At 44.8% G+C, this 22,767-nt stretch overlaps 1 protein-coding gene across 2 annotated transcripts in view; it reads right to left on the minus strand.

The window, feature by feature from the left end:
• ASTN1 (astrotactin 1) overlaps positions 1-22,767 on the minus strand; it is a 323,652-nt gene that overhangs the window by 15,365 nt on the left and 285,520 nt on the right. For both annotated transcript variants that reach the window (XM_036835140.1, XM_036835133.1), the window contains 4 exons: positions 14,716-14,849; positions 10,982-11,133; positions 9,808-9,943; positions 2,984-3,084 (listed from right to left, as the gene is read on the minus strand). In XM_036835140.1, the coding sequence (XP_036691035.1) occupies positions 2,984-3,084; positions 9,808-9,943; positions 10,982-11,133; positions 14,716-14,849 (523 nt within the window). The remainder of the gene's footprint in view (positions 1-2,983; positions 3,085-9,807; positions 9,944-10,981; positions 11,134-14,715; positions 14,850-22,767) is intronic.

A 22,767-nucleotide genomic window follows, 5' to 3' on the forward strand; every position in this document is an offset into this window, starting at 1 on the left:
CACCTCACACAGGTCAGAATGGCCATCATCAAAAAATCTACAAACAATAAATGCTGGAGAGGGTGTGGAGAAAAGGGAACCCTCATACACTGTTGATGGGAATGTAAATTGATACAGCCACTATGGAAAACAGTATGGAGGTTCCTTAAAAAACTAAAAATAGAACTACCATATGACCCAGCAATAACACTACTGGGCATATACCCTGAGAAAACCATAATTCAAAAGGACACATGTATCCCAATGTTCACTGCAGCACTGTTTACAATAGCCAGGACATGGAAACAACATAATTTCCAACGACAGATGAATAGATAAAGAAGATGTGGTACATATATATACAATGGACTATTACTTAGCCATAAAAAGGAATGAAGTAGGGTCATTTGTAGAGATGTAGATGGACCTAGTCTGTCATACAGAGTGAAGTAAGTCAGAAAGAGAAAAAAAAATATCATATAGTAAAGCATATATGTGGAATCTAGAAAAATGGTACAGGTGAACCTATTTGCAGGGCAGGAATAGAGACACAGACATAGAGAATGGACATGTGGACATGGGGGGTAAGGGGAGGGTGGGACAAACTGGGAGATTAGGATTGACATACATACACTACCATGCGTAAAATAGATAGATAGTGGGAACCTGCTATAAAGCACAGGAAGCTTAGCTTGGTGCTCTGTGATGACCTAGATGGGTGGGATTAGGGGGGTGGGAGGTCCAAGAGGGAGGGGATATATGTATACATATAGCTGATTCACTTTGCTGTACAGCAGAAACTAACACAACATTGTAAAGCAATTATCCTCCAATAAAAATAAATAAATACATAAATACATAAATAAATAAATATTTATTGAGTTCCTACTCGAGAACAAACTCTATGCGTGGTTAATGATCTTAACAGAGACATTGACTGATGCTGGAAGTTTAGGTTGGGAAAGTTTCAATAAAGGAAATATTGTGTCTAAGCTGATGTGCTAGTAGCCTGAAAATCATCTTGTTCATGGCTCCTGACTCCAGTTATATCAGGTTGACCATGAGGGACACAATCCCACAATGTATACTCCTTAATATTTACTGAATACTTACTACTGGACAGGCACTTAAAAAACACTTTACATAAATTCACTAATTTAACTCTCACTAGAAACTTATTATCTAGGGTACCATTATCCCCCACCCCATTTTACAGAGTAGTAAACTGAGGCACAAGGTGAAGTAACCTGCTCAAGGTCAAGTAATTAGATGGTAGAGCAGAAATTTGACCCTGGGTGGTCTGACTCCAGAGTCTAAGTTTCCTGGAACAAGTCAGTCACCATGCTCCTTTCTAAGTATTAGGGACAGAATCATAGGCAAACAGAGACCAGAACTCTGCTCTCATGGAACTCACTGTCTAATGAGGTAAATAGATATTGAACAAGGCATTATAATAACAAACTGAGATAAATGTTCTGGAGGAAAGAAACATGGTACTATGAGGGCATCTAGCAGTGGCCCTGGACCCCTTCCGTACTGAGGAAGGACACTTGCTCTGAGATCTGCAGGCTGAGAGGAGTTAATCCGTGAAAGGGGTGGAACTGGAGACTATTTGAGGTAGTGAGACTAACATGTGCAAAGGCTCCGTGTTGGAAATGGAAATGGTGTGTTGGAGGAACTGAGAAAGTCAGTGAGGCTTCAGGAAATACAGAGATTGATGGGGAGTGTGGGCAAGAAGAGGTTGGTGAAGTGGGCAAGGGCCCCTCCATTTAAGTCCTAATATGCCTGTTACATATTTTGATCTTCATCACAAGAGGAATAGCAATCCATTAAAGAGTTGTAAGAAGAGGTGTTAATATGATCAGATTTCTGTGTTGAAAATAACAGTGCCTTTAACATGCTATGCATGTTAAATGAGGCAATAAATGAAAGTCCTTTCAGAAGGTGAAAAGTGCTACAGCATCAGTGATTTTAATTAAAGAAGGTCTAGGTCTCTCTACCCACTGTGACTTTGCATCACCCTTTGAACATTGTGGGATTGTGTCAACTCATAGCCAACTTCATACAGCTGGAGTCAGGAGCCACAGTTAAGGTGATTTGAGGGGTACCACATGCCAGCTTGGCAACAGCATTTCTCTTATTGAAACTTGCACAACCTAAACTTCTAGCATCAGTCACCATCTCTGTTAATGTGCGTATGCTATCGGTCCATTAGCAGTCCAACTGTTAATAGAAATTACTAGTTGATCAGATCACTTTAACTGGTGCCAGAGCCCCACAGAAGTGGTGCCCAAGAGAGTTAAATTCTGGTTGTGGAGGGGATGTAATAAGCCTTAGAGCAAGTGACGATATCAAGACCTCCAGGCAGCTTCATGAGGAGAAGAAGCAGCGAGAAGTGTGCTATTCGTGTAATGGATGTTGACTGAAAACAAACTCTTCCTAATTGACAGGGACTTATTCTGGTGCACTGAAGAGGGACAATTCTTTACCAAAGAACTGGTCCATAACAACTCTAAAATATAGAATGAAGATTTTGACACATCTTTTGTAGGGAGGGAGTGATATAGCAATTAATTCTAAATCTGTAGCCTTCCTATGCTGTAATTCAAAATAATCTTTCAGATGTACCAAAAAATATGAAGAGAGTAAGTTATCTGATCAGCATCCTGAGGGCAGAGGTCACAGGTACTAAAGCACCTGGTACCATGTACCTAAGCACCTGGTGTATCGCCATGTGTGTCTGGGGTTTTCACCAGTATCTCCTACTGGCTCTCTGACTTACAGACTATGTGGAATAACGGGATGCAATGCAAATTTCCGCCAGAGGCAGAGGTTGAGGAGTTCCTGGAAAGGAGATGCTCCGGTCCTGAGCCTTGAATTCCACCCCCTTCCCTGCTGAACTCCAGGTTGTTCTGTTTGACTCTCTTGCTCCCCCTTTCCCCATGGCGAGGGGAGGTCCCTGGTGCATCCCTCTGCAGACTCTGCTGGCCTCGGTGTCTCTTACCTTGGGCTTTGACATCATCCACCACTGGGCAAGGGGTCTTCACGATCACGTCACTTGGCCTGGAGCGTCGTCCTGTGTTGTCCACTCCCCACAGGGTGAACCTGGCAGGGAGGGGAGGGTAGCATTAACAGAGAGAACGTGCGGTCCAGCTGACAGCCAAGCCTTACCGGATGGGCGGGTTTGCCCCTGGCTGCTCTCACCACCCTGCCATGCACTTACTGCCATCACCAGGTCATAAGGTATGCAGTCTAGAGCCTCTTGCTGCTTCCTGGTAGGTCTTGGGCTGTCATTTGCTGTCTTGAGGATATTACCTCATGGCAAGCGTCACGGCATAGAGCAGTGGTTCTCAAAGTGGGGTCCCCAGACCAGCAGCGTCACTGGGGAAGTTGAGAGTAATGAACATTCTCATGCCCCATGCCAGACCTACTGAATCAGAAACTCTAGGGGTGGGGACAAAAATCTGTGCTATGACAAGCATTCCAGGTGATTCTGATGCCAGTTACATTCTGACAACCACAAAGCTGAGGGAAAGAGCATGTATCTGTGGAAACAGATGGTCTGAAGTGGGTCTGAAGCCTCCACTCTCTGCCATGTGGAGTTGTAGTTAACTCCTCTGAGCTTTATTTTCCCTATTCTGTGAAATGGAGCTGATAATAAAACTGCTTGTAGGTCATTGCGATGATGAAATGAGGTAATAAAGTACAGGAAGACCTAGCGCAGTACCTGGAGCTCAATGACGTTGCATAAATTATATTAATTCTGTTCTGTCCATCTTGTACCCAGTTGAGGCTTTTATGCCGAGCACTGAGGACAATTTTCCTCTTTAAGCCAGAAGTGAAAACGCCAGAGCTGGGGGGTCCTGGCTTGCCTGTGACTAGGGGCTCTATTTCCTGCATGCAGCTCCTTCTGACCCACTTGGATGCTACCCGCCGTGGACCAAGAGTACAGAGTGGAAACCTTATGCTACCCCTGGCAATGAGAAGATGTGGTTCTAAGAGCCCCCTCCACCCTTCACACACACACACACACACACACACACACACACACACACACACACATCAGGAACAGGACGAAGACCCAGCCATCAAAGGCTGAATGTAAAATTTCCCCCTTGGGTGATGGAATTGGATGGAGAGGAAAGAGCAACGCCAGGTTCTGCTACTCAGAGAGGAATTTGAATATAACCATGAAGATGACCTCTGGTGTCGGTGCCCGGGACCTCTAACAACTAATCTAGTGACTCTAAAGCAAATCATTAATGCTGCCTTTCTTGTCTATTTCTCTTTTGCTGTGTCGCCATGGGAGGTTGCGTTTATTGGCAAGTCTGGATTTTCTTTCCTCTTGGCAGAGCTACAGGGAGGAAGAGAGGTGAAAAGAAGAAAGATGCCCCGAGACAGAGGGGCCAGGTACATGTTAAGGTAAATGAGCCTCAGACAGCTGAACCGATGAGGTAGAAAAGAAATGGAAATTGCCTAATGATTCTGCCAGGAAATATAAGTTTCTCTCAGCAGAGAAAAAGACAGCCTTGCATCTAGGACTGCCTCCCCACAGAGAAGCCCAGGAAATGGTCAGTGTTAAGAACCTGTGTGTCCTGATGTGTTGTTTTCCCTCCCTCTGCCTTCTTCAGTCTCATGCTGGAATCACATCCCACTGGCCCAGCTGGGTGCAGACCTGCCCGCGTGCTCCCGCGGGACTGCCCAGCCTCCTTGCTGTCAGTCAGACAAGGACCAGGTGCTTGGCTTTCTCATCTCATCTGCACAAGGTGTCTCTGTCCGTTCTACAGTCCTCTGCTTCTTGTCTTGCTACTCAGTTCAGATCTACCACCTTACCTAGTACTAAACGCCTCTCCCAGCCTGATCCGAAATCCAGGGACTGGTTTCTCCCCCCGTCACCATCCCTCCCCACCTAGGTCTGAGTGAGCCCTTTGCATCCAGCCTCACACACTGGGCTGCCTGGATCCCTAGCAATGGCAGCCCCTGGCATTTTTCATCATTCCCCACCCCCCAGATACACACCTGATCAGCCTTTTGCTACTATTTGCTACTATTTCTAGAACTGTGACTGAGGCCACCAAACCTGAAGCCAGCATATCCGCTCTACCCTGTCTGGCACCTGCTCCATTTCCCTGTCGTATCCCACAACCCGGTCTCAGGCCAGGTCTCAACTCCCTCCTCTGCCCTTCTGCTCCAGACCACCTTGAGCTGCTTCTCAGAGATGGGCCCCGAGGTACCCGGGGCAGACTGCAGACCCGCACCTCATGATCAGGGGTTCCCAGATGGATGAATTCCCCCTCACCCTCATGTGCCCTTCATGGAGCAGGAATCTTTCTCACTGGAGATCCTGACGACAGGGCCCCTTGACGTGTAGAAAGTCCGTCTCCCTGCTCAGAGGTGGGTCGCTTGATCTTTGTTGCAGACTCTGCCCTGACCCCACTTCTGGCTGTCCCTTCTCGTCAGAGTCAGGAGATAGGAAGCCCTGTTTGATGCCCAGGCACTGGCAAAGTCACAGGGCTGCTAGTGTGAGCCAGGCCCTGGGCCCCGGTTCTCACCTCTGTGCTCTCTTCCTTCACCGGTCCCTCCCCAACTGTGTGCCTGAGCCCATACTCCTGAGCCCCCGCCCTGAGATCCAGACTGCCTGCTGTCCTGTCCTCTGTAAGATGGCCCTGTTTCATCTTTTCCCGTCCGCCTCCCAGGGCCCCGAGCATTGCCCTGGGACTCCAGGTCAGGGCTGGCATCTTGCTACATGGGCTACATGATGCTGTCTGCCTGGATATTTACAGGCTTAGGGGTCACCTGCCCTAGACTGTCTGTGGTGGGTTCCAGCCACCTTTTGCAGCACACCCTCATTTAACCTTGAACCTTTAACTTCTAGCAATTTCCCTGGACCGTGGTGAGACATGTCCTAAGCTTCAGGTACCAAAGTGGCTGCCAGATGGGCGCTCTCTCTCAGTGCCTGGGGTGGAGTTCATCCTCACCCCTTCCCGCTGTCCCACTCCTCCGAGTTTGCTTTGTGCTCCGTCCTGCTGTGAGTTCCCACTAACTCTATTGGATCTTGGGCTGGGATGAAATTGTGTGTGCTGTAATTAATTCTCATTATTCTCACGGGGCAATTTGTAAAAAAATTTAGGGTCCTAAGCCCTTACCATTTTTAATAGCAAAGCCCTTACCTTTATTAGGAAACAAAAGTCTTCCCACGTCCATCTAAGTAGAGAGGATGCCTGACCTAAAAACCCATCCTCAGCGGTCCCGGCTCCCTCGGTCCTGGAGGGACCCTGAGGAGTAGCCGGATTATTTTTACTATTGAAGCCAGCCTGGGGAACACTCTACACGTTTCATGTGGAAATGTCGTGTGCAGTTATTCCAGGAAGGTTCTCCGTTTATAGTCAGCAGCATCTTTTCCGCCACTGGACACTCGTAGGATAGTAAGAGGATTATAGCCGGAATTACTGGACAGAAGAGACAAGCCCTGCTCCCAGTCCGGAGGGATAATGTGTAAGTACATTCACTGTCTCGTCCAAAGCTCCCGGGCCCTTTCCACCTCTGCCTGGCTGCTGGGACTGTTCAGCCTGTTGTTAGAGCCTGTGTGACGACATGTATATCGTGTGTGTGCGTGCGTGCGTGTGTGTGTGTGAACCAACGCAGCCCTGCTCTGGCTCCAGGACTGATGTTTTAAAGACTGAAACTTGAAGTGCACGGAGCATCCTTGGGCCTCCTGCCAGGGGCTGACTGTCTCTGTCTGCGACTTTCACACTTGCCCCCTCCAGGTGTGGTGGTTTCTACGGATGGCTCCAAATCCACTCCCTTTTTCTGAATTATCTGTTCATTGTCTCATGCTCCCTAAGGCAGCGGCTCTGCTGTGAGCACACGCTGTGGTGGGGTGTGGTAGGCTACAAGGCCGGGGAGTCACCTCCCGACTCTGGCCTCAGTTTCCTCATCTGTAAAATGAAGATAGAGTACCAGACACACTTTAAAGACACAGACCTACTAGAGAATGGACTTGAGGATATGGGGAGGGGGAAGGGGAAGCTGGGACAAAGAGAGAGAGTGGCATGGACATATATACACTACCAAACGTAAAATAGCTAGCTAGTGGGAAGCAGCCGCATAGCACAGGGAGATCAGCTCGGTGCTTTGTGACCACTTAGAGGGGTGGGATAGGGAGGGTGGGAGGGAGACGCAAGAGGGAAGAGATATGGGAACATATGTATATGTATAACTGATTCACTTTGTTATAAGGCAGAAACTAACACACCATTGTAAAGCAATTATACTCCAATAAAGATGTTAAAAAATATATATATTTGTAGTTTTCAGCATACACATCTTTTGCCTCCTTAGTTGGGTTTGTTCCTGGGTATTTTATTCTTTTTGGTGCTATTGCTAATGGGTTATATTCATAATTTTCTTTTCAGATAGTTTATTATTAGTTTATAGAATGTAACCGATTTTTGTATGTTGATTTTGTATTCTGCAACTTGAATTTGAAATAAATCCTGAATTTGTTTATCAAAAAAAAAAAAATCTCTTTTAACCAGGGATTCTTAACTGTTTTTGTACAGTCGACCCTTCTCAGAATAATGCTTTTCCAATGCATTAAAGTGCATAGGATGACAAAGTAAGCCATCTATACTGAAAGGCCATTCTGCCTCCGTGGACCCCAGATGAAGAGCCAGCCCTATGCTTGCACGTGAGTTATAAGATCATGCTTGATCTTTCCAGTAGCCTGGACTGGTTGGGGAGTGAGACGCACATAAGAGAATGCAAACCTTGATTCAATTCTTAACCACCCGCCACACCCAGACAACAAGCTGTGTGATTCTGAGGAAGTTACTCAGTGTTGCTGAACCTCAGTTTCCTCATCTGTAAAATGGGAACAATAACCCTAATCTCACAGGGTCGGGGGTGGGGGTTCCCAGAAGCACCTACACGTAGTGAACCCTCCGTAAATGAAGGCTGCCTTCCTCCATATTACGGATAAGAAAACTTAGTTGCAGAAACGTTCAGTGTTCTGCTTAATCACTTAGTGGTTAGAAACAAAATCAGGTTTGGGGCCCATGTGTTCTCAACTCTTAACGCAGGGCTCCTGTCCTTGCACCAGGGACCGAAGCTCTGGTCCACTCGATGGCTCTGCAGGGAGGAACGTCTCTCCCAGGCCCGCCTGCATGCTCTCTGCACGTGATCTGCAGCGCCACCTAGTGGAGATTGGCTGTTTTTTTCCCTCTGCCCAGTGCACTGTCTCTTCATTTCTTCAGCAATCAATCTTGGCAGAACGTTTGTGTTTTACAAGACTTAAGAGGGAGACACTAGAAGCTCACCTAGGATAGCAGAGTGGGAGAAGCCATCGGCCTCGGGTCTTTGTGAAATGTAGCCAGACCAAGGCCCACATGAGGAGGGTCCCAGAGTGGGTAAGGGCTGGCACTCCTAACGGACAACCACGCCAGCCTCGAGCTCGTAGGAACTTTGAAATTCCTAATTAACATTTGTTACTTAGTGACAGGAATTATTGAGCCCTCATTATAAATGGTAATTCCAGTTTCACTGAGTTTGAGGCATTTACAGCGGGTTAGGTGTTCCATGTTCCCAAATCTTTGTTCCTTTTACCTGTTCCCCCCACTAATGAAGGGCCAGACTGCCCAAATCTCAGGCCAGCTGATGAGAATCCTAAGTAGACTTTCCTTTGTCCTACTATTATCATTTACGTCTCTCTATATTTTCCAACCCCTCCAGAATATGTGTTTTACTTTCATCAGCCTGGCCCCTTGGTTACATCTCCTTCCTGTACTGAAGATATTCAGCCTGAGCATCTAAGTTCATCTTGCAATCCATGCCACTCACATTTCTAGTGCTTTTCATCTTTGAACTCTTCCACTATGGAAATGGAAATGATTTATTCCAGAAACCTTGACTCTGTTCCCGTGACCTCATCTGTAAACTGTTAAATGTTTTTCATACTGATGGGGTCAAAGAGTCCCAGAACTACATCACTATGAATTCTGCCTTCGCCCCACCGCAATTTTCCCGTCATGACTTAGATTCCATCACTATCTCTCCTCTCTTGGTGTCTTTTATGTCTGCTTCGCGAATACTTTACTGTTGTTCCCAGAGCACCAAGGGAAACGGGAAAGAGCTACCAGAAAGAATAGAGCTGTTCCAAGTGCCATAATACTTGGAGCTCGCTGTACTTTCTTTGAAGAAAGACCATCTCTCACCTCTATAAACTATCTATTTCAATGCCACTAGAGCAGAATTCTTGGTATTCTACTCCTTTCCTCCAAAACAAAATTAATCATCTCCTCTGACTTAACAGCATTCACTCTATTTTCCCAAGCTCACTTTCTTCTATCCCCTTTATTCACTATCTGCTTCTACCCTGTTGTCTACTCGCCGCTCACCATAGCATGCCTCTTTGCCTTTGCCCTTGCTGTTTCCTCTGCCCGGTGTGCCTTTTCCAACATTACGCTTCCTACTGAAATTCTACACAACCTAATTCAGATGACATCCTCTCTAGTTAGAAAGAATCACTTCTTTCTTTTCTACAACAGGTTCCTTGCTCTTTTACATCTAGCTTTCATTTCAATCTGCCTGATGTTAATGTTAGTTGTTTATATGTTTTCCTTCTGTTGCAAACTAGGATGGGACTATACTATCTTTCTTGATCCTCCCCCTCCAGTACCGAGAAGGTTCTCTATAATGCTGATTGAGACAAGGCTTGAGACACTCATATTTTTCAAAGTCTCTAAAGGAACTCAAGTAGCCAAAAGGAACCAGCTAAAAGCCTGGAGGCATTCAGGGTAAGGAATAACTAGACAGGTGTCTGTCACTCACATGTAGATGGTGTCAGGTTCCAGGCATCGTATGATCAGAGAGATGGTGGTGAGCTGCTTGTCCGGGACCTGAGAGGGCATCGCACAAGGAGACTTTGCTCCGGAGATGATGTCATCAACAAAGCTCAGCACCGTTTCTGCCCAGAGGGGAAGGAATGGAAAAGGCATGAGAAACAGTGATGGCCAAGCGACGCCTGGTTGGGATTGACTCCGTTAGAACTTAACATTAAAATCACTCGGTCCCCGGTCTTCTCAAATTCCTAGTAGGGAAAGGAGACCCAGAAGGAATGGTCTTTTCTGTTTCATATTTAATCAGTTTGGAGCCATCTGTCCAGAGTTAGCTGAGACGACCAAGGCAAGATGTACGTAGCACATCTGTGAGCTCTTTTATGACATGTTCTTGGCTTGGGCAGAAAACAGCTGTTCTGGTCAATGGTCATTGCCAGACCTTTGCAGTACCTGTGCACATCAGGGAAGGGCCTCGGAAGAAGCAGTAGCCAGCTCTCCATGCCCGAAGGCAGTGCATATGTTTCCAAGCCACTGTGATAGTTTCACCAGAAGCTATTTACCCTGCACTAGACTGTAGATGCTACCACCCCGTGGTGCCCATGCTCATGCGTCAGTTTTAGGAATGATTTATGTTCACCTTTCCCTATGCGTAGACAGTAAAATACCAAGGCATGAAACATTTTTCATGGGGTGTTTCCACTCCTTTAAGACGCCTCTCTTCTAGCTGTACCTGGCAAAAGCAAGGTTTGCTTTAGGACAAGACATGGGGTAATGAGCACATCTGTTTCTACATGCTTTTGCCTGGGCAGGGCGGGGAGTGGGGGTTGTTAGCAAAGAAACTTTTTTCTGTAATCATGGCAGTGGTTAACACAGAATTGTTTCCTAATTGTGGGCTAGGATAACTAGTGTACTGTATTGTTGTTTCTTTGTGTGCCTAGAGACAGTGAAATGGACACCCCCTTTTTAAACAAACACAAAATCGAAACAAGCCTTTGTCAGATGCTCACTACGCAAAAACTCTCAAATGGAAAAGATGGTTGCTGCTCCTCCTCCGTTGCCCGGGGATACGGGGGACCCAGGGCAAAGCCAGGAGGCAGGACATCTTCCTCTTCTTTTCTTTGTGCCGCCCTGGATCAAGATGAGCCTGTGAAGTGGGAGACGCTCACCTGTCTCCACTTTGGAGTGGTCCATCCTGTCAGTGACCTTTTCTTGACGGATGAGGTAATCTACAATCTGCACCCCGATCGGAGGCTCTGAGTGTTCCCACTCCAGGACCACGAGGGTGCTGCTGGGCTCGTGAACCGTGGACAGTCTGAGCCTGAGTGCGGACGGAAAGAAACATGAAATGGGGGCCCAGCCGAGACCTGTGATGTCTTCTGATACCACCACTGGCCACCTTCTCAATTATCGTTATAGCGTAAACTCTTCTTTCTGACCTTTCTTAACCAACCACTAGGATGATTTCTTTGAGGGTGTGTCTCCTTCACTGTAAAATAAAGCTTCTTGAAGATCCTTAAAGTCTGTATTTTGTTCATCTAAGTGCCTGTTACAAATTGGGAACTCAACATATATTTGTAAATAAATAAATAAGCAGGTGAGTCAAAGATGAATGAGTGCCTGCATTTTACAGGGTTAGTGGATAGGGCCTTTGGAGTAGCGCTTTATAGGGCTTGAAAATGTAATTTCCGGGTTTGCTCTTGAAAAATAAGAAAATGTGCCTATAATGCTCATACCAAGGCCCACTAAAGGTGATGTCTGGGAGAGCCCTGCATTAAGAAGGACAGTCAACTCAGCTTCGAGAACATTACAGGATTGCCCTGCTGGTGGAACCCTGGCTTCCCCTCTTGCTACGGGTACTAACACGTGCTCAGTTTGCAGGTAATGCTCATAGGGGGCTTTACTGGGCCAGGGAAAGTTTGACACATGTCAAGTTCCCCTCAGGGCATTGTCCTACGTCTGCACACTCAGGTTCTGATTTCAGTTTCTGTCTTTACTCTTGGGTTTCTATGAATATCCTGATTCCAGACTCCAGTCTTTCCTTGCTTTTCCCAATTCATTGTCTCCTTGTGTCATGGAAATTGTCCATTTTGACCACTCTGCCATCTCATAACTCTTTATGCTTTGTAGAGACTCAATAAACACTATTAACATTCATTGCCATGGATCTTCTAATGATCCAAGAGGTTTCAATTCTCTGCCTTGTTCTGACTTCACGTGTGTGTGTTAGGTTTCTCACTTGCTTCTTGTCCCCTGTTTCTTCCTAGACCACTGGCTTTAGGGAGTTCTCCCTGTTTATCTCACGCCAGCCTCCCTCCCTTACATGAGTCTCTGCCATTCATTCCCAACCTTGGCTCCCATATCTCATGACCACCCATAATCCTGGTGCTCTAGCCTCCACTCAGCTCACCAGATGTGTCATTGGTCTCAAGGATCCCCAGGCAAGGTACTGTGGATGGATCCCATCAAAGCAATGTTCAATTTCAATTCAACAAATATTTATTAAGCACCCAGTACTTATAAGAATGTGCTCGGTGCTGAAGATGCACTGGTGCAAAAGCCAACTCCAGCCCCTTCTTTTATGGAGTGGTCACTAGACCAACATACAAATTATACATGTGATTGTAATAATGTGTGATAAGAACTTTAACAAGAAATCATGGGAAGCTGTGGGAGCAACAGTAAGGAATTCAACTGGTGGGAAAATAACACAAACCACATGCTCTTTAGTGGCTTACTATGAAGGAGTGCATAGTTTGCATATGACATTAAAGATGGAACAGACCCAAAACAGTGCGGATATTCATTAATTAGAATCATATGCAGAGGACTATTTTGAAGAAAAAAGCATTAGGAAGCTTAAGTAAGTAACTAAGCCTTACTGAGAACTCAGATTCCGTGAAAATATGGACTAAGGCTGGCCTCTACTGAGAAATAGGAGTGTGTATGATTTAAACAGGCTTGTGTAAAACTAGAGTGCATTTCTATATCCAACTACCGATAAAAATTCAAGAAATTACGGTTTGCTGCTGGAAGAAGTGATTAGAGTTGACAAGAAAAGTGAAGTCCTTTACAGATGTTCCTGTTTATGGAAATTTAGCCCAATTTGATCTCTTTTGCTATGACATTTAGGAAATGCAGATTTAGAAATGAAATCAGCCCTAGGACACTAATGGCTGGACCTGGCGTCCACCTGATGATAACAATTTCGTAGCTTTAGTGTTGTGTGTCAAAGGTAGCTTTCTTAGTTGGTGAATCAGTCTAGAAGCACCATCTTCTAGAGTTCCCTTTCTACCAAAAGAAAGACCTTTTACTAATAATGGGCTTGATTCTCTTTTGAGCTAAGAGGTCTAAGTCATGGCTGTAAACAGCAAGAAGCCAATGGCTGGTGTGTCTAAAATGACCCACATAGAGAGGGCCTGTAGACAAAAGAAGACATTGGCTTGTAGTGACCCTGTACCACTGCGTTCTCCTCTTTCTCAATGTTCTTCCTGCTCAGTCCTGGCCCTTTAATGCCCGCCCACACTTTCATGGAACAGACCAGATGGCAGTATGCACACAGACCAGCCTCTCACTTGCTGGTTTCCTCCTGCCATCTTGCTCCCGCTTAGTCAGCCCTCCAGTTACTGAGTCCTAATCCTCCCTTTGGGCTCTCTTTGCCTTACCAATCCATGCTCCTCCAGCTCGTCCTACCATCCCTCTTTATTAGACACAATATTTCTGTGCTTCACTCCCAAGGCAGATGCCACATTCGAGGCTAACAGGGGTTCCTGCCCTTTACATGAGTTCAGCCAGTTCTGTTCAGCCTTCCTCTGAGTGTATGAGAACTGGACATGTTCATTTTCAGCCACCTTTGCAGCCCTTTGTACTTTGTTCACCCCTCAAATGCAGATGCCCCTTAATGCACATCCCTGACCCTCTGCTCTTCCCAGTTGACAGTCATTCTGGAGCATCCTTTCTCACAGCTGTGGTTCCATTTCTCATTTCTTTGGGGCTGAGTTCAATTTTCTTATCTCGAGTGTTTACTTTGTTATAGGGCTCCAGATCATCTTTCCTCATGACCGCTGACTATCTCTATAGGACTGCCCCACTATACTTCTAAGGCAGGTCCAAAGGGAACCAACCTCCTCCTCAAACCTGCTTATCCTGTGATGCTTCTTTTCTCAGCTGTAGCCTATTCATCTTCCCAGACACTGAGGTCATAAGTCTTAAGTCCATTCTCAACTTTTCCTTCCTTCTCACTCCCACAGTCAACCAGTCACCAAATGCTGCTGGTTCTACGCAAAGTCATCTCTCAGTTGTATCCTCTGTGTACTATACTATTATGGTTAAGATCACGGTCTCTTAGCTATGGCCCTGCTTCCTGCTCTATGACCATGGAAAAACTGTTCAGTCCATCTGAATCCATTTCCCTGTCTATTAAAGAGGGGGTGGTGATAACAGTACCTAACTGCTCCACACATTGCCCGACACCCAGTAAGTGTGTTGTTGTCCTGGGTCTTATTACTGATCTCTATCTTCCTCCATTGCAACATTACATTTACCCCTCTTTTCTTCTAGCCATGCTCTCCTGCTTTCTCCACCTTTGGGGAGAAATTCAAGTGCTATGTCCTTTATGAAGCCTTCACTATTCTTCAAATTCAGACTTGACTGTTTCCTTTTCACACTGTCTTTAAATGTCTCACATAACTCTTATCCTACCATTTCTGCTACTGTTAAATTGGTTCACTTGCCTCCCTAGAAGACTGAAAACGCCCCGAAGGCAGGTACTGCACCATGTTTTTCTTTCTGTTCCCCAGTACCCAGCCCATTGCTTGGAAGAGAGTAGACACTCTTCAATATATGTTTGCAGAATAATGGCGAGGCACCCAAGCCAGAGAAAGGCCGAGAAAGGGAATCGTACACGGGCTGTGGGAGAGGCGCACAGGCAGGGAGTCCGTCAGTTCCGAAAGCGGTGGGGTCACATCGACACCAGTCCTCGATGACATCTCCTGTCCCGGAGCACCAGAGGGAGCTCATGGTGGCCTCCAGCAAGAGCTGCAAGAGAGGGCAGAGAAAAGAGTAAGCATCAGGGAGCCAGGGCTGGGTGCCCAGAGTCAAGAGACAGAGCATCAGGGCTCTGCTTGGCCCTAAATAACTCCAGTCAGCAGCCTGTAGCACCACGTCTCCATTTACTTCTACCCCAGGAGAGTGTTTCTGGGAAGACTGGACCTTGTAGGACCTGTAGGGTGTCTCTGTCTCATTAGCATAATAGTTCATCCCTGTGGTTGAGGGCCGTCATCTTGGAATCAAGTCTTATTCCACCTCGCATCTCCCTCCCTCCCATTCCGCACCATCATTCCACACCTAGGGTTCTAGAGACATGACCTCTTCCCCATACGCTCAGCAGGGCCAGTCTTGACCACTCTCCCTCGGGCCAGAGGCACTCAGCCTTTTCTCAAATGCCTCTCTGAGCATCCTTCTCTGCCCTCTTCACCCTGCCCCAGTATTTCCTCTGCATTCCTTCAGCATGCCTTGTATCTCACTTACAATATGTATGCAGTTCTGCTTTGGGTTGTGATTATGCATTAGGCCTCTCTCTCCTCGTAGAAGGTAGAAACCATGAGACACACAGGCTAAGAGCTGTGCTCTGGGGCAGTCCCTCTGGGTGAGAACTCCAGCTCTGCCAACCACTGCCATGTGACCTTGGGCAAATTACATATACTCAGGCTCCTCAATGGTAAAATGGGATAAAAACAGCACTTTCCTTATAAGGATGTTGTGACAATTAGATGAAATAAATACATGCCAAAGGGCATGGCATAGTGCCTATGCTATGCACACATTAGTTGCATATAAATAGTACACGTTAGTCATCAATAAATAACAGCAATTGTTATTGTCTTTGAATGACAGGGTTGGGTCTTATGTGGAAGCTTGTAAATAACATAGAACCTAGAGTAATTCTTTACATACAGTGGTTTCACAGCAGATATTCACTATTCAATTAAAGGACAAGATAAAATTAGATCACTGAGGGAACAGAACTTATGAGAGGGGCAAGTCCCTGGTGAGGAACTGGGTCCTGACAGGCACGGACCCCTGTGTGAGGCCCTGCTGCCTCAACCCCAGCCCAGGGTCGGGGAGAGCCTGAGACGGCCGCAGGGCAAGCTCAGGGCTTTCTCTCCAGGTCAACTCAACCTCTGCAGCCTCTGCTTTGCCTTTGATTCTCTTCCCTCTGTTTCATCCTCACCACACCCACACATAATGGATAAATTAGAGAAGTGAAACAGCTATCCTGGAAAGTTTTAGGCCAAACAATTAAAAGAAAGAAAAAAAGAGAAGAGGATAAGAAAAAGAAGAGATAATCCTACAAAAATCAACATGTCCAAGCCCAAAGCCAGCATCCTATGTCCCATCCATCCTAGGTTAGAAGAGATGACATAAAGTTCATACTGACCCCCCTCCTTGGATTGGGAGCCTCAAGGGAGCAGGGATTCTCTGTTATCACTATGATTTGTGTAGAGCTTTAGAATTTACAAAGCCCTTAATTTATTTTTTTCCCTATTTTTTTATAAACATCTTTACTGGAGTATAATTGCTTTACAATGGTGTGTTAGTTTCTGCTGGATAACAAAGTGAATCAGCTATACGTATACAAATATCCCCATATCCCCTCCCTCTTGCATCTCCCTCCTACCCTCCCTATTCCACCTCTCTAGGTGGACACAAAGCACCGAGCTGATCTCCCTGTGCTATGTGGCAGCTTCCCACTAGCTATCTATTTTACATTTGGTAGTGTATATATGTCCATGCCACTCTCTCACTTCGTCCCAGCTTACGCTTCCCCCTCCCCATGTCCTCAAGTCCATTCTCTACATCTGCATCTTTATTCCTGTCCTGCCCCTAGGTTCATCAGAACCAATTTTTATTTTAGATTCCATATATATGCATTAGCATACAGTATTTGTTTTTCTCTTTCTGACTTACTTCACTCTGTACGACAGTCTCTAGGTCCATCCACCTCACTACAAATAACTCAATTTCGTTTCCTTTTATGGCTGAGTAATATTCCATTGTATACATGTGCCACATCTTCTTTATCCATTCATCTGTCGATGGACACTTAGGTTGCTTCCATGTCCTGGCTATTGTAAATAGAGCTGCAATGAACATTGTGGTACGTGACTCTTTTTGAATTATGGCTTTCTCAGGGTATATGCCCAGTAGTGGGATTGCTGGGTCGTATGGTAGTTCTATTTTTAGTTTTTAAAGGAACCTCCATACTGTTTTCCATAGTGGCTGTATCAATTTACATTCCCACCAACGGTGCAAGAGGGTTCCCTTTTCTCCACACCCTCTCCAGCATTTACTGTTTATAGATTTTTTGATGATGGCCATTCTAACGGGTGTGAGGTGATACCACATTGCAGTTTTGATTTGCATTTCTCTAATGATTAGTGATGTTGAGCATCCTTTCATGTGTTTGTTGGCAATCTGTATATCTTCTTTGGAGAAATGTTTCTTTAGGTCTTCTGCCCATTTTTGAATTGGGTTGTTTGTTTTTTTGATATTGAGCTGCATGAGCTGCTTGTATATTTTAGAGATTAATCCTTTGTCAGTTGCTTCATCTGCAAATATTTTCTCCCATTCTGAGGGTTGTCATTTTGTCTCGTTTATGGTTTCCTTTGCTGTGCAAAAGCTTTTAAGTTTCATTAGGTCCCATTTGTTTATTTTTGTTATTATTTCCATTTCTCTAGAAGGTGGGTCAAAAAGGATCTTGCTGTGATGTATGTCATAGAGTGTTCTGCCTATGTTTTCCTCTAAGAGTTTTATAGTGTCTGGCCTAACATTTAGGTCTTTAATCCATTTTGAATTTATTTTTGTGTATGGTGTTAGGGAGTGTTCTAACTTCATTCTTTTTCATGTAGCTGTCCAGTTTTCCCAGCACCATTTATTGAAGAATCTGTCTTTTCTCCATTGTATACTCTTGCTTCCTTTATCAACGATAAGGTGACCATATGTGTGTGGGTTTATCTCTGGGCTTTCTATTCTGTTCCATTGATCTATATTTCTGTTTTTGTGCCAGTACCATACTGTCTTGATTACTGTAGCTTTGTAGTATAGTCTGAAGTCAGGGAGCCTGATTCCTCCAGCTCCATTTTTCTTTCTCAGGATTACTTTGGCTATTTGGGGTCTTTTGTGTTTCCACATAAATTGTGACATTTTTTGCTCTAGTTCTATGAAAAATGCCACTGGTAGTTTGATAGGGATTGCACTGAATCTGTAGATTGCTTTGGGTAGTATAGTCATTTTCACAATGTTGATTCTTCCAATCCAAGAACATGGTATATCTCTCCATCTGTTTGTATCATCTTTAATTTCCATCAACAGTGTCTTATAGTTTTCTGCATACAGGTCTTTTGTCAAAGGAGAAGTAACAACTGACACTGCAGAAATACAAACGTTCATGAGAGATTACTACAAGCAACTCTATGCCAATAAAATGGACAACCTGGAAGAAATGGACAAATTCTTAGAAAAGCACAACCTCCTGAGACTGAACTAGGAAGAAATAGAAAATATAAACAGACCAATCACAAGCACTGAAATTGAAACTGTGATGAAAAATCTTCCAACAAACAAAAGCCCAGGAGCAGGCGGATTCACAGGCGAATTCTATCAAACATTTAGAGAAGAGCTAACACCTATGCTTCTCAAAATCTTCCAAAATATAGCAGAGGAACACTCCCAAACTCATTCTACAATGCCACCATCACTCTGATACCAAAACCAGACAAAGATGTCACAAAAAAAGAAAACTACAGACCAATATCACTGATGAACATAGATGCAAAAATCCTCAACAAAATACTAGCAAACAGAATCCAACAGCACATTAAAAGGATCATACACCATGATCAAGTGGGGTTTATCTCAGGAAAGCAAGGATTCTTCAATATACACAAATCAGTCAATGTGATGATTAACCATATTAACAAATTGAAGGAGAAAAACCATATGATCATCTCAACAGATGTAGAAAAAGCTTTTGACAAAATTCAACACCCATTTATGATAAAAACTCTCCAGAAAGTAGGCATAGAGGGAACTTACCTCAACATAATAAAGGCCATATATGACAACCCCACAGCCAACATAGTTCTCAGTGGTGAAAAACTGAATCCATTTCTACTAAGATCAGGAACAAGAAAAGGTTGCCCACTCTCACCACTATTATTCAACATAGCTTTGGAAGTGTTAGCCACAGAAATCAGAGAATAAAAAGAAATAAAAGGAATCCAAATCAGAATAGAAGAAGTAAAACTGTCACTGTTTGCAGATGACATGATACTATACATAGAGAAGCCCAAAGATGTTACCAGAAAACGACTAGAGCTAGTCAATGAATTTGGTAAAGTAGCAGGATATAAAATTAATGCACAGAAATCTCTTGCATTCCTACACACTAATGATGAAAAATCTGAAAGAGAAATTAAGGAAACACTCCCATTTACCATTGCAACAAAAAGAATAAAATACCTAGGTATAAACCGACCTAAGGATACAAAGCCCTTTAAATGTTAACACTTTTGTAAGGGAGCAGACCCTATGGGGCCTTCTGGGGGCAGACCCTTCCCCCATATCCTCTGCTTTAGCTCCTCTCTGAAGTGCCTAGATAATAGTATCTGATGCACATTTCCTGAGTTGTTTTACAGATGTGAAAACCCCCCAGCAAATGGAAGACGTTAATTACTTGATGACCATGAGCAAGTAGCCCTCAGGCCTCCTGGAACCTAAGGACTGATAATGTTAACCCGTGCGACACCGGCCTGTTACCACACTATCAACCAATCAGAGAATTGTGCACAAGTTGATCACACACCCTGCAACCCCTCTCCCTCACCTGGGCTTTAAAGTTGTTTTCCTGAAAGCCTTTGGGGAGTTTAGGGTTTTAGAGCACAAGCCACCTGTCCTCCTTGTATTGGCACCTTTACAATAAACGCTGCATTTTCCTTCACCACAATCTGGTGTCAGTAGATTGGATTTACTGTGTGTGGGTGAGCAGACCTGAGTTTGGTTTAGTAACACTTTAATTTGAGCTCCATGTTAGACAGTTATCATGATTCACAGTGGAGGACACTTAGAGTCCAAAAGGTTAGGTAACTTGCTCATGGTCACAGGTTAGTAAATGGGTAACAGGACGGATTTGACATCTCAGGCTTGATGGAAACATCAAGCTCTCTTGATTAACACCGTATCCACCAGCTTCCAGGATGAATACCAGTTCACAGTAGGTACTCACTTCATGCTTTACCTGACTAAACCAAATTCAAATCGAAAGGTGCATTTTTTTAACTAGGAAAACAGACATCCTTTAAGATAAGCAGAATAAAGAGGACATCATGGCTGCAGCCTTACAGTTCTCAATCGACTATTATTGGCTAAGTACCTGTAGGGACGATTTCCTGTCCTAAGCATTAAGGATACACTGCATAAGATATATATGGCCCCTGCTTGCATTAAGTCTTACAGCTAAATAATAAACAAACACAAGTTATATAAATAACCATAACTGTGATAAGGGCTCCAGAAGAGGGTGAAATGGTGGCAGGGGGGACAAGGAGGGGGCCAATCTCACAGAGGAGTTTGGGAAGGCCTCCATGAGCTTGGAGGGATAGGTCAAGAGTAATCCGGTCACAAAGCTTGGGGGGGGGGGGTAGGAGCGGGGGCAAAGAGATGCTAAGAAAGTGAGAGGGTGGCAGGCCGATTACAGAGAGTCCTTAGGACACCATATGGGGTGGGTGTCACATTCTAAGAGCAACAGGAAACCATCAAAGTGTTTCAAACAGGGGAGCAACCTGACCAGATTTTCCTTCCAAAGGTATTGATGACAATACGTATGATGACAAACATTCTAAATGCCATTTCAGACCATTTGCTGAGAGTTCCTACTCTCTAAATCCTGGGCAAGCGGTAACTGCGTAGGTAGGATGAGGGTGCAAGAGAGGAATCAAGAAGGAATGCTTTGGGAAAGGAAGAGAAAGGAAAACTACATTTTCCTTAGTACCTACAATGTGCCAGGCATTGCATAGGAATCCTTGTTTGTTATTAGATTTAATCCTGATTCTAGAAAAGAAATCAAATTTTCCATTTTTTTTTTAAGATTTTTTTAAATTAATTAATTAATTTATATTTTTGGCTGTGTTGGGTCTTCGTTTCTGTGCGAGGGCTTTCTCCAGTTGCAGCAAGTGGGGGCCACTCTTCATCGCGGTGCGCGGGCCTCTCACTATCGCTGCCTCTCGTTGCGGAGCACAGGCTCCAGACGCGCAGGCTCAGTAGTTGTGGCTCATGGGCCTAGTTGCTCCGCGGAATGTGGGATCTTCCCAGACCAGGGCTCGAACCCGTGTCCCCTGCATTGGCAGGAAGATTCTCAACCACTGCGCCACCAGGGAAGCCCAAATTTTCCAATTTTTATTATTTTTCTCTAAGGAAAGCAGGTGAACTTTTTTTTTTTTATAAATTTACTTATTTTTATTTTTGGCTGCATTGGGTCTTCGTTGCTGCGTGTAGGTTTTCTCTAGTTGTGGCGAGTGGGGGCTACTCTTCCTTGCTGTGCGTGGGCTTCTCACTGCGGTGGTTTCTCTTGTTGTGGAGCACAGGCTCTAGGCACGCAGTTTTCAGTAGTTGTGGCACGCGGGCTCAGTAGTTGTGGCTTGCGGGCTCTAGAATGAAGGCTCAGTAGTTGTGGCGCACGGGCTTAGTTGCTCCGAGACATGTGGGATCTTCCCGGGCCAGGGCTCGAACCCCGTGTCCCCTGCATTGGCAGGCGGATTCTTAACCACTGCGCCACCAGGGAAGTCCAAGCAGCTGAACTTTCAAGCCAAGTTCATCTATCCATTCATTTGTCCATTTATTCATCATTTTGTTCATTCATTCTGCAGAATGCCAACTATGTGTGATTACTGCTGGGCACTGGGATTCCATAGAAGAGAAAGTTTCTCATAGTCTAGAGGAGAGTGAACAACTATATAAACACTAGGACAGTAGGTGATGCATGCTTTAAAAGATGTATGCACATATACAGTGGGAGCTACATGAAGGAACATCGGGTTGGCCTGGGAGTGTAAGGGAGAGTCATGTTTGAGCTGAAACTTGGAAGTAACAGTAAGAGTTTGCCAGTGGCAGTAATGTGGGAAAAGGTACTTCTGGGAGAAAGAGTTGCAAGTCTGAAGGGCCAGATGCATGGGAGATAATGTGTTTTGTTTAAGGAGGTACAAGGAATTAAATTTTGGAGGATAAAGCACAAAGTATAGAGTGGGTACAGCCTAACCATGTAAGCGAAGACAAAATCGGAGCGTGAACTGCCCTTGTAATGATGTGCTAAGGACTTTAGATTTATTCAATAGATTCTGCAGAGCCACTGAATTACCTTGCTGCTATATGATCAGAAGTCCATATTAGACTTAAGACTAATTAGTTAGATGACTCTGACCCGTCTAACAGGGAAACCAGTAAGAAGGCTACTGTAACAAGAAGATGGTGGCCTGATATTACAACAGATGACTGAAATAGTTAGGCTGTGACAGGGGGTATAATAAAAGGAGGATGGATTTGAGATATTTGTGGCCCTAGGTGATGGATTAGATGTTGGAGACAAGAAAAGTCTAGGAAGCATCCCTGGTCTCCAATTTGGGCAACTTGGTAGAAAAGAGTGCCATTCACTGAAGTGGAAGCACAAGCAGGTATAGTTTAGGGTGGAAGGTGGTGAGTTCAAGTTTGTTGGGTTTGAGACACCTGGTTTGTTATATGGTTTGACCTACTTGTTTCTAAATTGCAATCACAGACTAGACTGAAATATGGCATTGGAGATTATTTAGTCCAACAGAAGGAAGACAATGAGGCCAAGAGGTTGGAAAACCGGCCTGAAGATCTACCAGACAGGTAGGGATAGGAACACACCGAGTTACTAATG

This window comes from Balaenoptera musculus, chromosome 1 (genome assembly GCF_009873245.2).
Source record: "Balaenoptera musculus isolate JJ_BM4_2016_0621 chromosome 1, mBalMus1.pri.v3, whole genome shotgun sequence".
NCBI lineage: Eukaryota > Metazoa > Chordata > Mammalia > Artiodactyla > Balaenopteridae > Balaenoptera > Balaenoptera musculus.